Consider the following 13,839-nt stretch of genomic DNA (forward strand, 5'->3'; position numbering starts at 1 on the left):
CGCCCCAGAACCTAATTTGTGCCTCCGACTCAAATGGTTTCTCATGTGACGGTCGTAAAACCCAAAGAGCGCTGTCAGGGAGGGCTGAAAATGTTGGAATAAAAGAAGGGGGGGGGTGTCCTTGCCGATGAGGTGACCCCCCACATCTGTTACAAGCCCCCACCCCCCCCCCCCCCCCACCCCCCCACACCCCCCCAAAGCTGTCGCCCCGGCTGCCTGGCTCTATCCCCTGCAGTCCCCACAGTCACACCGGAGTTAAGGGATGAGAGCTCAAATCTGAGAACCGTAAAAAAGGGGAACATAATTATAACCGCTTCATACATATTTATACCACAATAAAGCATTTCTCCCAGAATAAACAGGGAGGGAGAATAATGAGATTCTGGGGCATTAACCAAAACTTTGATTGCTTATCTTATCTTCAAATGAGCACAGGGTTATTGTGAAAGTTTCCAAAGCTGGAAACAGATTTCACCCTGCGAGAGTGACCTTTTCTTCGCTGCGAATGTTGATGTAATATCTTGAACAAAGCAGTGCTGTATTCAAATGCGTGGAAAAAAATATGCTGCCTAGGCAGATGATTTATTTATTTATTTATTCATTTTAACAAAGCTCTGTTCAAACACCGAAAAGGCAATATCAAAACATGAGCAATGAAAAGGAATTACTCACATGAAAGATAATTGCTTACGGAAAACTAGATTGAAAAAAAAAATACATAACACAACATAACGAAAACAATAAAACAATGATTTGTTTCATACATTTTAAAGCCTTGTGTAAAGGTAATGTCACAGACCTGTGACATACCAAGGAATCCCTATGGTAGCGCATCCCTTCACGGTGACCACAGCCATCCAGTCAGGTCCTGTATATTCTCAGTGGGATAAAACCAGATAGGACCGGATTAAACCCACTCCCTCACAATGCCGGTCTATCGGGGTTTTCTGTTGTTCCTCTTGTACTCAGCCCCCCTCCAAACCATGCGAGGGGTGCAGCGGGTTTAAGCCTTTCGGGGTTTCATCACCTCGCCGCTACATTAGTAAAACGCCAGACAGCCACAGGCTACCTGTTATCATCAGTCAGAGATAAACCCCTCTCCCCTAGCACTGTATGAACTGTAAGGTGTCAATCATCACTGGCTCGCAACAACATTAGCCTCAGTGTTTTTTTCCATGAGGTACAGGTCACAACAACTGAACAGGAGTAATCAGCAGTTTGAAAGAAATATTACTTTTTTTTTTAAAAGGGAAACAAACGTTGAATAAATAAATAAATAAATAAATGTCATCCTTTGTGGTCCTGTACCCTGGGACACCTACCGCCGTCATATCAGCGATCGCCAGGGTAAGCAAACACAGGGGAGAGCTGAGAGATAGCACTCGCCAACAGGGCACCCATTGCACAGGTCATTAAGCTTGACAGCCCTGCTGAAATTTCCCCAGCTCGATCCCCTGCAGTGAAGTCTGATAAGCCCGCGAACGCATTAACGGCCACCGCTTTTCATTAGCGAAGCGCCATCGAGCCACACCCCTGGAACCAAAGGTTAAGACTCTCCTCAAAATGACTCCCCCGCCGCTGTCCAGCCTGGGGTGTTTCAATCTCCAAAAATACGCCAGGAAATGTTCAAATCTCCGTAAGCCCCCGCCCAAAAAAAAAAAATACTTTGCTTTGTTCAGTGGCTCGTTTTACAACCCCAGATATATGCGATAAGCTACCAGAGAAACACAACCGCCGCATTTGTTCAGCGTGTTATGTGCTCATAAAACAGTGTTTAACTTTCATCGGAAAACACAGATTGTTCTTTGCTTCTGGAGCTCCGATGGTATACTGTTTTATATGGAAATTACTCTCCATATAATCCCCACTTTGCTTAACATCTTTTATTATTGTCAATTAAACTACTCCTCTGAAACGCTACAGAATTTGTTCAAATTGAAGAAAAAAAAAACATTGTCCTCTAAAATTACATAAATGCTCACCTACAGGATTTGTCATATGGCCATACTTCCAAAATTCGTTTTTCCTATTTTTAATGACCAAATTGAAGCATAAATATTCTGCATAACATCTTCAATGAAAATCAACTTCCGAAATGTAACATTGCCAAATTGCTGTTTGAAGTTTTCACTTCATTGTTCATGTCTATGTCTGTAATGTGGGTCTGCAGAGCACCTTGGAGTTCAACGCTACTTGTTCATCCGCTGCACACATTTTTAAATGTCAAAGATGAAACAAGTGGGCTAGCATCTTCCATCTTTGATTTTCTTTCATTAGCAAGTCCTTGGCACTCAGAACGATTTGGCACAGGGACACAGACTCTGGATAGCACAAGAGAGAGGGTGTGCTGGGATACAACAGATATCAGACAACAGACAGTATCATTATTTATGCTTCAAATAATCTAAATCACCAGCTAATTCATTTTAAGTTTGTGCATCAGTTATGCCTAACTCCTCATGAATGTCACACCATGAACTTGAGACCCATTGCTTTTTGTCTGCTTTGCTCCTTTGATGCAGTGGACATATGTATATGCTTTGTAAATATCAGGATACACTCCTATTTTGGACTATTTTGGCATATTCCCCACTAATCACAATTCTTTGTTCCAGGAACCTTAAAGACACTCTTTGTGATGATTATGTTCTTCAATTTCCATGAAATCAAAGGTAAATCTGGTTTGTTTGGATCACAGCCGCTAAGAAACAAAACTTTGCTGCCAGAAAACTTGTAGCCTATTTTCTTTCATTGACTCAACACCTGATTTTCTATCAGAAGATACAAATACAGACACAAAGTCTAAAGGTTACATGCATTGACACAGAGAGTGTCAGCCCTATACTCCGCCATTATTTCACTGTTGATTTTATTTCAGGCTAATTAGGATGCAGAAGATATGATCTGTTCCTCAGGCAGTGCCATTCCAGTGCCCTGGCTGCATTACTGAAGCAAAACCCCCAGGTAGGCGGCTTGTCTCTATAAATAGCTTGCGTCAGGATAATTGCCCCCGGTGCCCTTTTGGACCGGCTGACCCTTTACATTGCCATGAGACGGGCACTTTGTCTGCCTGCGGCTCTGCTTTGAATATTAAATTCCCTCTGGCCCGGCACACAGTGAGTGACAGGCAGTAAGATCAACGAAATTCAGTGAGCACTCCCCCGTCCCACTCCACAATGCCAATGTGAAGAATTAGCATTTCATTATTGATTGTGCAGTTGTACATGGTAATGGAGAAATTGTATAATTGGGCTCTGATGGCCCAGTCCTATGATGGAGAGATGTCCTGTGTAGTGGGTAGGGAACTGAAGTCTGGCACCGCAGTTGCAAGTTTAAGTACACCTCAGCAACGAGCCACACCTCAACAGCCAGTGGAGAGGTCCAATTAGATGAATGGGTCATATAATTAGCTGTCTACTGAGGAATTCAGGAAAACATTTTTCAAAGGCAGTTCTCTAGCTTCTGGATAAACACCACGAGCAGATTTTGTGCCAATTCATTTCGGAATGTCGTGCACACACACACACACACACACACACACACACACACACACACACGTACACACATACACACACACCTTGCTACAGTAACAAGAGAGAATGGTCAAAGTTAGAAAAATGCATTTGAGTTTAGGGGTGGAATACATATTGATGCATTCAGGCCACATTAATTTTTTTTTTATTCTTATAAATATCCTCCACATTTGCTAAGAAGTTAATTCTTTGGAGTATTAATTTATTCATGAACCCAGGCAGTCTGCCGGATGATATAAATAAGTAATAATGGAAATAATTCAGAAATTTCCTGGACCTTTGGGACTGCTTCCTTTGGTATTTCTTAAATTTGAAACCTGACCTCTTCCTATGACTGATAACTAGGCTGCATTACTCTCTCAATTTAGTTCTCAATATGGTTCGCAGATGGTTAATTGAGCAAAATAACACGGTCGTTGGAATGTTGCCAATTACATTCTACCTTGTAAAAATATACAGCAGCAGGCAAACGTATCCAATACTGCTGTTAACACGTGCACGTGTGCATAAATTGGCTATGTAACTGGGTACTGTATGATCAATCTCAATATATTATTGTTGCATTTAAAATTTTCTGAATTTGCGCTTATGGTAATGTGTAACTCGTCCTCATGTTGCTGCTTACTAGTCTGGACCCTCACAGTAAACAGCCGCAAGCAGTTTGTTTTTCAACCCCCGGTCAGTTTACTGGGACAGACAAGCCCAGAGTTTCAGAGCTTCTCAAAAAACACTTTCGAGCCGTAATCTCAGAACTTGAAGTCCTAATAGCACCTTCTGCACACATTTGTGTGAAGTCTTTTGAACATATCTCCGATGTGCCTGCAGTGTGCAATTTCTCAATGCCATGCAAATCAAATTACCTGAATTAATTTCTGTGTTCAAATTGAAAGAGAAATGTGCTGGTTGTTCCAGACCATGAAGCAAAGTGATTATTGAAAAGATGGCAGCACTTAAAGCTGCATGTTAATTTGCAGTGCCCTTGGATTCTTCATTTGAATTTTTACATTTTAGATAAATAAAACTGAATGTGTGATATTTCACCTTGATCCTGAATTCCCTCAGGGAATGTGTTGAAAAAGCGGAAGCGTAGCTGATTGGTGGGTCTATTAGACCCTTTTAAAGAGTTCTGTTGTGTAAACTTTTTTAGGAATGATTTTGAATTCTAAACTAAATAAATACTAACACTTTAATGCATTTACAAACTTCAATGCATTTATGATTTAAGCGCAAATTGATTCCAAGCCTGGATTTTGTGAAATCAGGATCAAACACTACACTTTGTACTATTCCATTAATTTACTTTTGAAATTCTGCTTTGAACATTTAGTTTACCAAATCAATATGCTTATGTTCATTTCTATGAAAAGCTGGGTATAGCATCATTTGCAAAGAATGTAACCTCTGTTGTCATGTCAGCTCCATCATTTGCCTCTGTCTGTCATTAGGTGTGTCTAGGAAGCATCTCCTTCCACAGGGCTGGGACCGCCACAGGGTGTCTCGCATCTTAGAAGTGAGCCGCCAGAGAACTGATGTGACTGACAGGCGGATCTTAAAGGAAAACCACCTCGTGACACGCGGGACGCCAGGCGTGTGATGCAGACTTGCCTACGGGACACACTCAGTTACCTGAGGGATGTGGGCGCACACCTGAGTGATTTGGGGCACACTTGGGACGCGGGCACGCCTCCAGCGCTGTCAGACACAGACAGGTGTTTCAGAGCGCGGGGGGAATCAGTGGCCTTCACACCAAACTGTGTGGCATATGGCCGCCTCCCCCTGCCCCCCCCCCCCAGAAGGACCGTTTATTTTGCATTTACATAATAAACCATAAAGCAATTAGGCCCAGGACTGATATCACACCACAGAGCTGCATCCGAAATGCACCCACCTGAGCGCCGATGGACAGAACAATAAAGATGATTGTACAGCCAACGGAAATTAAATTCAAACGGTAAGCTGGATGTGAAACTCAGAGGGTGTGTTTTTTTGTAGCTGCACAGAGATCCCGGAGAGAGGAAAATCTACACTTTTCCACCAGAGAACAACCCTTCATTTAATGTCTGAAAAACAAGACAGTCAGGCGATTTATTGTCTGTTTAATAAGATGAAGGATGTGGCGTGGGAATGTTCTTATCGAGGTCTGTTCAAATACCGCCCAGGGTGTATTCTGAGATACATTATTAAGATAAACTGTGCCGCAGACAGGAGCATTATATTTATGATCCATGCTGTCTGATATAATGCAGTCCACATCAATAGTTTGTACTGCCAAATGCATCGGAGTCTGTCTCTGTCAGCAGCACCCCCAGATATAATGGAGGCTTTATCCATAGCTGGCGCTGCCAAAATGTAATGGAGTCTCTCCATGGTCAGTATTGCAGGTTTGATAAACAGACATGGTAGAAAGACCGCAAAGGAGTATGTCAAAAACAGGCAGAAGGAGAAGAGGAGGAGAAGAAGAACAGCAAACTCATACAAACTAGATTGCACATGAATGTATTTCAACTCCTTCCTGCCAGAAGTATTTGCAAGGTCATACCAGGGCCCGTGCGGGAGTTTGGCGTGTGTGAACGCTGCAGCTATAACAGCAGATGTGTCTGAGGTCAGTGCTGCTGGGTACAACGGGAAGCGTATCCAGGGTAAGTATCGCCGGCCATAACGACGACGGAGGGTTGATGAGGCCTTTTACGGCACAGACTAAACGGCTTCAGAGGGTGCAATCTGCACTCAAACACCAAGGCCCGCTCTAACCATCTGTTGTGGAGGATGTGTCCCTGGCTGCCACGAGTCACAGTCCATGAGACCGAGCAGAAGCAGCTCCCTGATCCGGACACGAGAGGACGGAGAGGAGAGGCTCGCTAAGATGAGAAACAAGCCTCCTGAGAACACCGTTACTATTGTTTATTTGAGGCGGGTCTCACTTTACTATGACCGAACTTTTACCATCTTCCTGATTAAATCACCATCGAAATAAATTCAGAGGGAATCATTAAATAATTTCCCTTGGGGATGTTTGTTTATTAATTTGCATTTATTATCATAGACTAACAATGTAACACTATTCTAGTGCACCATAATCCCCACACTGTGACTTTAATTGTTTTTCCATACAACTTTAGTAACGCATCACACTTCAGGAATATCCACTCATTTCAATTCTTACCTGGAACACGAATCTCATCTTTGTTTTTATAACAAATGGTTTGACCAAAGTGTGGCTCAGATACTCTACAAGAGTTTCACAATTGATGATGAAATGCAGCCTACAGCCATTTTTTGTTTTGTTCATAAGAGAGCCTCAGACCAAATATAGATTTAGAATCTGAAGCACACAATTAATACTAGCAAGCCATGGGACATAAATGAAGGTGACAGATTGTTTATATAGACAGGAAGGGCCCTAGAAAAAATAATAGTGGAGAGTGGCAAAAAAAATAAAATCCTGAAACCAAAATGACTAAAAACAGGAACTTTCAAATTGCTCTCTTGATGCAAATACTTTATAGCCTACGGTACCAGAAGTGTGATCGGTCAACCGCCTACAATATACCCCAATGCAAATGAAAGAGCAATTGAAAGCACACAGAAACAAGAGATAATTAACTCACTTGATCCAGAACAGTAAACGCCACGGTTTAGAGATACATAAGCGTCCCACGGTCACACAGAGTCAGGTGTCCACTGAGTGATGGCATGACACAACAGTTTCCCGTGCGTAAAACCCGTCCTCTGAAATAGATTGTCCCAATAAGCTCACCACCTGCAGGTTCACAACCTTTCCTGGTCAAAGAGAAGGGTCCTCGCTGCTAGTTTGGGGAGCCAGTTTCATATCCCATTAAAGGCCGGTTTATGTGCAAGTTCAGACGGTTCAGGGGAAGGGTTCTCCTGGGCATTACAGTGTCTGATAGCTCTGACTTCAGCCCAGGCTTTGTGCTGCTGACCTTAAATGGCAACCAGTCAGAAGTAAAGCAAGAAGGGATAATTGGTTTCACTGCTTTTGAAGACTAGAGAAAGAAGCTCACAAAAATGTGCCAAAAGTGAGAATTGTACTAGTCATACAAAAACCTTGTGTGACCATGCCAGAAAATCGTCAAATGTCTTAATAAAATTCTGATTTCAGTGTTAGGACATAGCAGTATTATTTATTATAATGCCATGCTGATTAAATGAATGAATAAATAAATGAGAAATGAATTCAACTTTTTTTCATGAGACAGACAAAATGTGTATCAGTTCTGTTTTCAGAAATTTCATTTTCAGAGTTGGGCTCAATATCAGTGCTGTCACTAGGAATTATGATTTCAATGTTGATATTAGTATCAGTGTTGAACAGGAGAATATCTGCGTCAGTGTTTGTTCTGCTGTCAGTAGTGGGTTTCAGTGGCAGTGTTATTTGGGGAATGTCACTCTTAAGAGAGGGTCTTGATGCTGATTTTGAGAATCTTAGGGTCTGTGTTGGTGTTGGAGTCAGCGTCACAGCTGATATGGATAGTTGCTGTCGATTTTGGGGACTCACAGGAGGAGTGGCTGCTGGGAAAACTCTTGCGCCCCTCAGCCACCAGGTCTGGCTCGCCTGTGCACAGCATCTTCGTGTTGACCTGTCCATCTGGGAAACAGCGATGGAAATAGTCGGGCCTCGGCCTGTAGGGGGCAGCACAAACCCACAATCATGTTGTACACAAACCATTGTTTAATTATTACTGTGGCATAAGGTACAGGTATACATGCATGTGTATATGCACATGTATGTATGTATTATATATATATATATTGTTCTTACCTGCCCACTATCAATTTGATGGTATTTGTGAAGACTCCATTCAAAGCCAGGGCCAGAGACACAGCTGTATATCAGACACATACAGAGAGAAGGAGGATGAGGACAGACGGACTGGCGTGCAGCGATTAATTCGATATTTCACTGTTATGATGGCTGCTCCTCTGTAGGTGACTGGACAGGACAAGATGAGTCTTCAGTTGGGGAAAGGCAATGAACAAGGCAACTGTGCCGGACAGAAGATTGGGTAAGATTCAAAACCACTGACCTCTCAGGCCAATGGCTCTTTAATTCAGCCTTATTGGGTAAAAAGTACATACAATAAGAAACAAAAGTAACAACAACAACAACAACAACAAAAGAAACAGGAAGTGCTGCAAATATACTGCCCTAGAGGCCGGGGGGAAAGCAGAAAACAGAGGCAGCTCATAAAATAGTGTGCTGCAGCTCTGCTGATTAATGTGTCCCTTTTCTTCATGGCACTGCAGACTGCATTTATAAAGGCCCTGAACCAGAAACACCAGGGCTGATTACCAGTGTGCATCCCTCCACTGTGGGTTGAGCCAGCCCCTGTGTACGGACCTGCAGGTCTGTCAGGTTTTGAGTGACAGCGGCAGCCAAAGGGGGAGGAGCAGCTCTTTTTCTGCCCCCCCCCCCCCCCCCCCCCCCCCCCCCACACACACACACACCACCCATCCACCATTCCTGGTCTAAAGAATTTCGTCTGGTCTAATATCAACTAAGTCACGAAATGTGACATAATATTATAAGGAAAAGCAATGTGGCCCCACTGTACTGCTATCATCAAACAGACAGCAGAATAATTCTCCTCTCCCTCCATGTCCACCAGTGAGAAGTTTCACCACAAAAGAGTCCAGTCTCATTTTGAGCCATCTTCAAACAGGCCACAACCATCATTCTGCAGCATAGAAAGCCACAGAGCCACCAGGGTTTGTGGAGGAAGCCTACTGTAGCAACAAAGTGGCCAGCTGTAAATAAAACCAAGTGGACAGCCTTCCTTTGTTACTATGTGAAACAGCAAAGCTAGTGCCATGTTTATTGCTGAACATATATTTTAATGAGTTCTGCCCACAGCAGTGAAAGCATCAGCGGGCCAATTCAAGCTGACAGTAAAATATAATGAAAATGGGCTGATAAATAAGACTTTGAAATACAACTGAAAAGCATTTAAAGCTGGCATTAATTATACATTTGTTTTTAAATAACATTTTTCTATTAATCGTTAAGCAGGCTGGCCGTCGATCGATAGAAAAGCGAAAGCTGCATTTTCAGTCGGGTATCGCTCTTTTGTGCTCAAACTCTCACAAACTTTAAAAAACAGACGAAGTAAACAGCTCATTTAGAAGCTGCTGAGGTTGGCGAGACTGCATGACGGTGACGGTTTTCACCATAATAACCCGCTCTCTCCCTCCCCAGGCGGCCACTGGAGCGGAGTGGAATTATCTCCCGATCCTGACGGCAGCAGACTGGAACCGTGCACGGTCATTAAACAGCTTGTTATGCGGAGCGGCTCGACGCGTCAAAGGGAGGCAAAAAACGTAATGAGAACCAGTTCAACACGACCAAGAATTCAATTAGCTTTTAAACTGAGGCAAGCCCCATAGATTATTTGCAATGTCCCAATTTTACTCTTTTTTCCTGTCTTTTTTCTTTAAGAAAAGCAATGTAAATATGCACTCTAATGAAAACCGAAAGCAGAAATTCTTCGGCACTTTGACGGCAATTTTCTTGGTGTTCAATAGAACAGGCTCCCAGGGACTTGTTTGTGTAATAATGAGGCTTATTACCAACAACCAAATTCCTGGACAGGGTGAATAGAAAGGGATTAAATTTACCGCTCTGACGATCCTGGCTATTCATTTAGGTGGGGAGTGCCGAAGTGAATGCCAAATGGTGTGGGAGATTGGTTTTCAGGAGAAGACTTTATGCTGGTCGATCAAACAAGAGTTAGAATGATACTCCTGAAATTAAAATCTAAAGGTTTAGCTGTTGTCTGATTAAAAAACACAGGGACTGTAGTTCCTATTACTTATCTAGCTTTCAGCATAAATAGATGTTTTGAAGCGTCAGCGCAAACGCAGAATTGTTATTAGTGATGCCTTGCATATGGTTACTGTCTCACATTTTCATGCATGGACACCACCCAAATCAAAACAGTTCAATGCTTGGGAACTTGTGTAGTTTAAGTGAACTTTGGTTATTTTAATAGGTAGTTCTGGGCAAAGGTAGATCGTTCTGCTGTAAAATAGCTTTACCCCGTGTCTAATCATTACTCTATCAGTCTAAGGTGATTATATGTTGGTATCAATTCACCTTTCATATATTCCAGATTATGAGAGATGTTCCACAAATAGCATGCATGGTTATACATCAGTTTTATTGAACATGGCCTCTGTTAACATTGTGAATTTTTTACATTTACAATTCATTGACTCATGTTCTGGTTTAAGATCCAGCAGCACATGAATATGTGTTATACACTGAATTTCATCTAATCATGAATAACACTAATTATCCCTCTCTCCCCTTAGACCTACAAAGATACTTAATGTATTTAATACATTTACAGTAATATCTACTAAATAAATGAAGTCTACTTGTCTCATTTAAATGATACTTTTCTTATTCCTATCAATAACCAGTTTCACTGTTTGCTTGCTTTGCTCAGTAATTATGCAATTTGCAACATCACAAAGCTTCAGTATAAATATGAATGTGTCCCTTGCTCTGTCTAATTGGATTTGTGTTAAATCATATTTCATTGATGACATTCACTGTATTGTCTCCCACTAGACTGCAAAGAAAGTCTGAAAAGCAGCAGGGCTGTGAACAGGACTAAACAAACAGCCTCAAATTTTATGTGCATAATTGCACTGGAAAAAAATTTGCAAGCACACTTCCTCTGTTTTGAATCAAGGCTTGACACCAAGAAGACACTGGTGAAGTATAGAACATTACATTTTGCTAACAAAGGAATCTGTTCCATAAATACATTGAGTAGAATATCAGAGGTATGAATCCCAGCACTATATAGACTGACTGTATATGAGTCACACTTTCTATTAATAACAAACTGGAAATAGACAAAGGGGTGTGTATCCTTGATTTTTTGTCTAATGCAATAACTCAAAAGAATACAATGTATTCTAAAGAATAAACTTGAAGTTACGAACATTTCACTTTTCTGAACAACCTAATTTCCTGTTCGTATGTGTGTGTGCCTTACCAAGACACGCCTCTTTGATCTCTGTCTTGTCTGTTCGACGTATGATCTTCACCACAAATATCACCGCCAGTGGGGTGAGAAAGGAAATGGCCTGGATAGAGAAGGAAAGAGACAACATTTACTGTATAGTGATTATGACAATACATAAGCTAGGAAAGTGGATTCTAATATGGCCGACATTAGACCACAGGCTTGTCTCTCTGAGAAGTCGCTGTCCAAATTGCTTTCTCCAAGTGGCAGGCTTTATTGCGCTCAGAATGACTTCTGTTACGACTGGGAGTCTTGTGCCTGTCATCTGCTGCATGGAGTTTTAATTCACATTGCTTAAAATGAGCTGTCGCAGGATTTATCGCAGTTCCAAAGCTCAAAGGCAAGACTGTTGTTGATTGGTCAGTGGCTGTCACATGGTAGCTTGGGTATTCTTAAGAATTGGGTAATAATTGCAGTTTAAGGAATTGTTAATTATCTACAGCCGCCAGTCAGCAATTGTGTTTCTCTTCCCAGATTTTTAATGAACGGGGAAAAAAATACTTGACAGTGCAGTTTTCAGACAGGATGATATGTTTATTAGGTACTGTGTACAAATTAAATAGTTCTACTCTTATAACCGTGATGAATTTTTTAGGTTTTGAAAAATCTAATTAGCAGATTATTTTTTAAAATTCATATCAGGTCTGATTCTTTCCCTTTCTCTTTCTCTGTCCCCCTCTTTTTCTCAGTTGTTCAGTGATTGTCAAACCTTCACTTTGTTTCTTGTCAGTGTGTTGCAGTGAGGGTCTGAAACTGTGTGCGTGCTGGCAGCTGACTGGTGGAGGCTTGGATCCTCGCAAGGGAAACAGGGGTACCTGGCCTATCTGGCACCCACTACCCTCAAAACTGTGGAAAATCAGGTGATTGAGCTTATGAACCGATTGGCTCATAGAGAGCCAATCGGATGGTTTGCCAGCAATCCGGAGCTGCAGCGAAGAACAGAGAGCATGATCTCCTGTGGCTCCATTAAAAAAACCTTTGTTCCATATTTTAGTTGCTATTTAATGAGTTGTAACTCCTTGCGGTCTGATTTTAATCATAACGCATCATGAATTAATAAGGAATAGCAAATTATACAATGAAAGATAAGAATACTGCAGTGAGTAGTGAGTCAGTCATGCATTGCATGCCCCTTTCTTCTGGCTCAGAAGAGCACATACTGTGAATGCTCCTCCCCCAAACTTCACTGGTTTTTCTGGGATGTGTGCACATGTATATGAGTGTCTGCGTGTCTGAGTTTAATGTGTATTTAAGAGCATAATAGTCTTTAATTTTTTTTCCAGACAGGCCATTATTTTATAACTCCAGTATGAGGCATCTGACCTTACAGGCAGCCATTGTCTTGAGTCATTATTCCTAGCAAATGTCTGCTTGACATGAAATGTGTGTACCATGAATGTACTGTATGTGCATGTGTATGTGTGTTCAAATTCTTAGCCAACGTTCCAGTATATCAAGGAGTCCTTCAACATTGATTACATCTGTCCTCATTTTTTTTAACACCAGACAAAAAAAAAAAAGGCATTTCATAACCTGCAGCTAATATGACACCAGTGTATACTTCTGTGAATGGCCATTCAGCTCTCAAGGTGATGGTCTGTGCTGTTTAATTGTGTGTGCTGAGAAATACATCTCTGCCTCTTCATAGGCGTCTGCTGCGGCCTCTCAGAGGGAACCGAGGCCAGGCTCCCCCGTTACACCCTTGCGTTCCCTTTCACCACAGCATTGAGAAAATTTAATTATGATTTAAGGGCACTGTCGCGAATGCGGGCTAATACCTGAGCACTGAGCCGGGCGCAGTCAGCAGATGCCTCCTCTCTCTGCTTTCTCTGCCGCTAAATTGATACTAATTGGCTTTGAAAAATGCTAAATCGTGATTACACTGTTAAACTGTTAGCGTTGTTGCAGATCACAGTTAGCCGGGTAATTTTTATGTCCAGTAGATTGCCAAGAAGGAAGCGTCCGCTTAGTGAACATTTAATATCGATCTATTTAATTTAGTTATTTTTCATTATACCGGCAACATTCAGAGGTATCACCTCTCTTTCGTTTTTGAAAATGATATTTGATGCCTTGTGTACTCAAAGTTGAAGGCGTTTGAAATGGATCCAGGAACGGGCGATCAATAAGCATATAGCACTTTTAATCACGGTTGATGAGCACTTAGCTCTCATTATATCAGAAAGGGAGGGAAGTGAGGGGGTCGCAGAACACAATGATATTTAATCTACAGACCAACCTGCTCATTATCC

General features: G+C 41.9%; 1 protein-coding gene across 1 annotated transcript in view; it reads right to left on the bottom strand.

The window, feature by feature from the left end:
* Window positions 1-13,839, bottom strand: part of plpp4 (phospholipid phosphatase 4) — a 45,830-nt gene that overhangs the window by 11,084 nt on the left and 20,907 nt on the right. The window contains exons 3-5 of the mRNA XM_064317753.1: window positions 11,558-11,648; window positions 8,314-8,377; window positions 8,050-8,174 (exon numbers count right to left, since the gene is read on the bottom strand). Of these exons, the coding sequence (XP_064173823.1) occupies window positions 8,050-8,174; window positions 8,314-8,377; window positions 11,558-11,648 (280 nt within the window). The remainder of the gene's footprint in view (window positions 1-8,049; window positions 8,175-8,313; window positions 8,378-11,557; window positions 11,649-13,839) is intronic.

The sequence above is a fragment of the Anguilla rostrata genome, chromosome 18 (genome assembly GCF_018555375.3).
Source record: "Anguilla rostrata isolate EN2019 chromosome 18, ASM1855537v3, whole genome shotgun sequence".
Taxonomy (NCBI): Eukaryota; Metazoa; Chordata; class Actinopteri; order Anguilliformes; family Anguillidae; genus Anguilla; species Anguilla rostrata.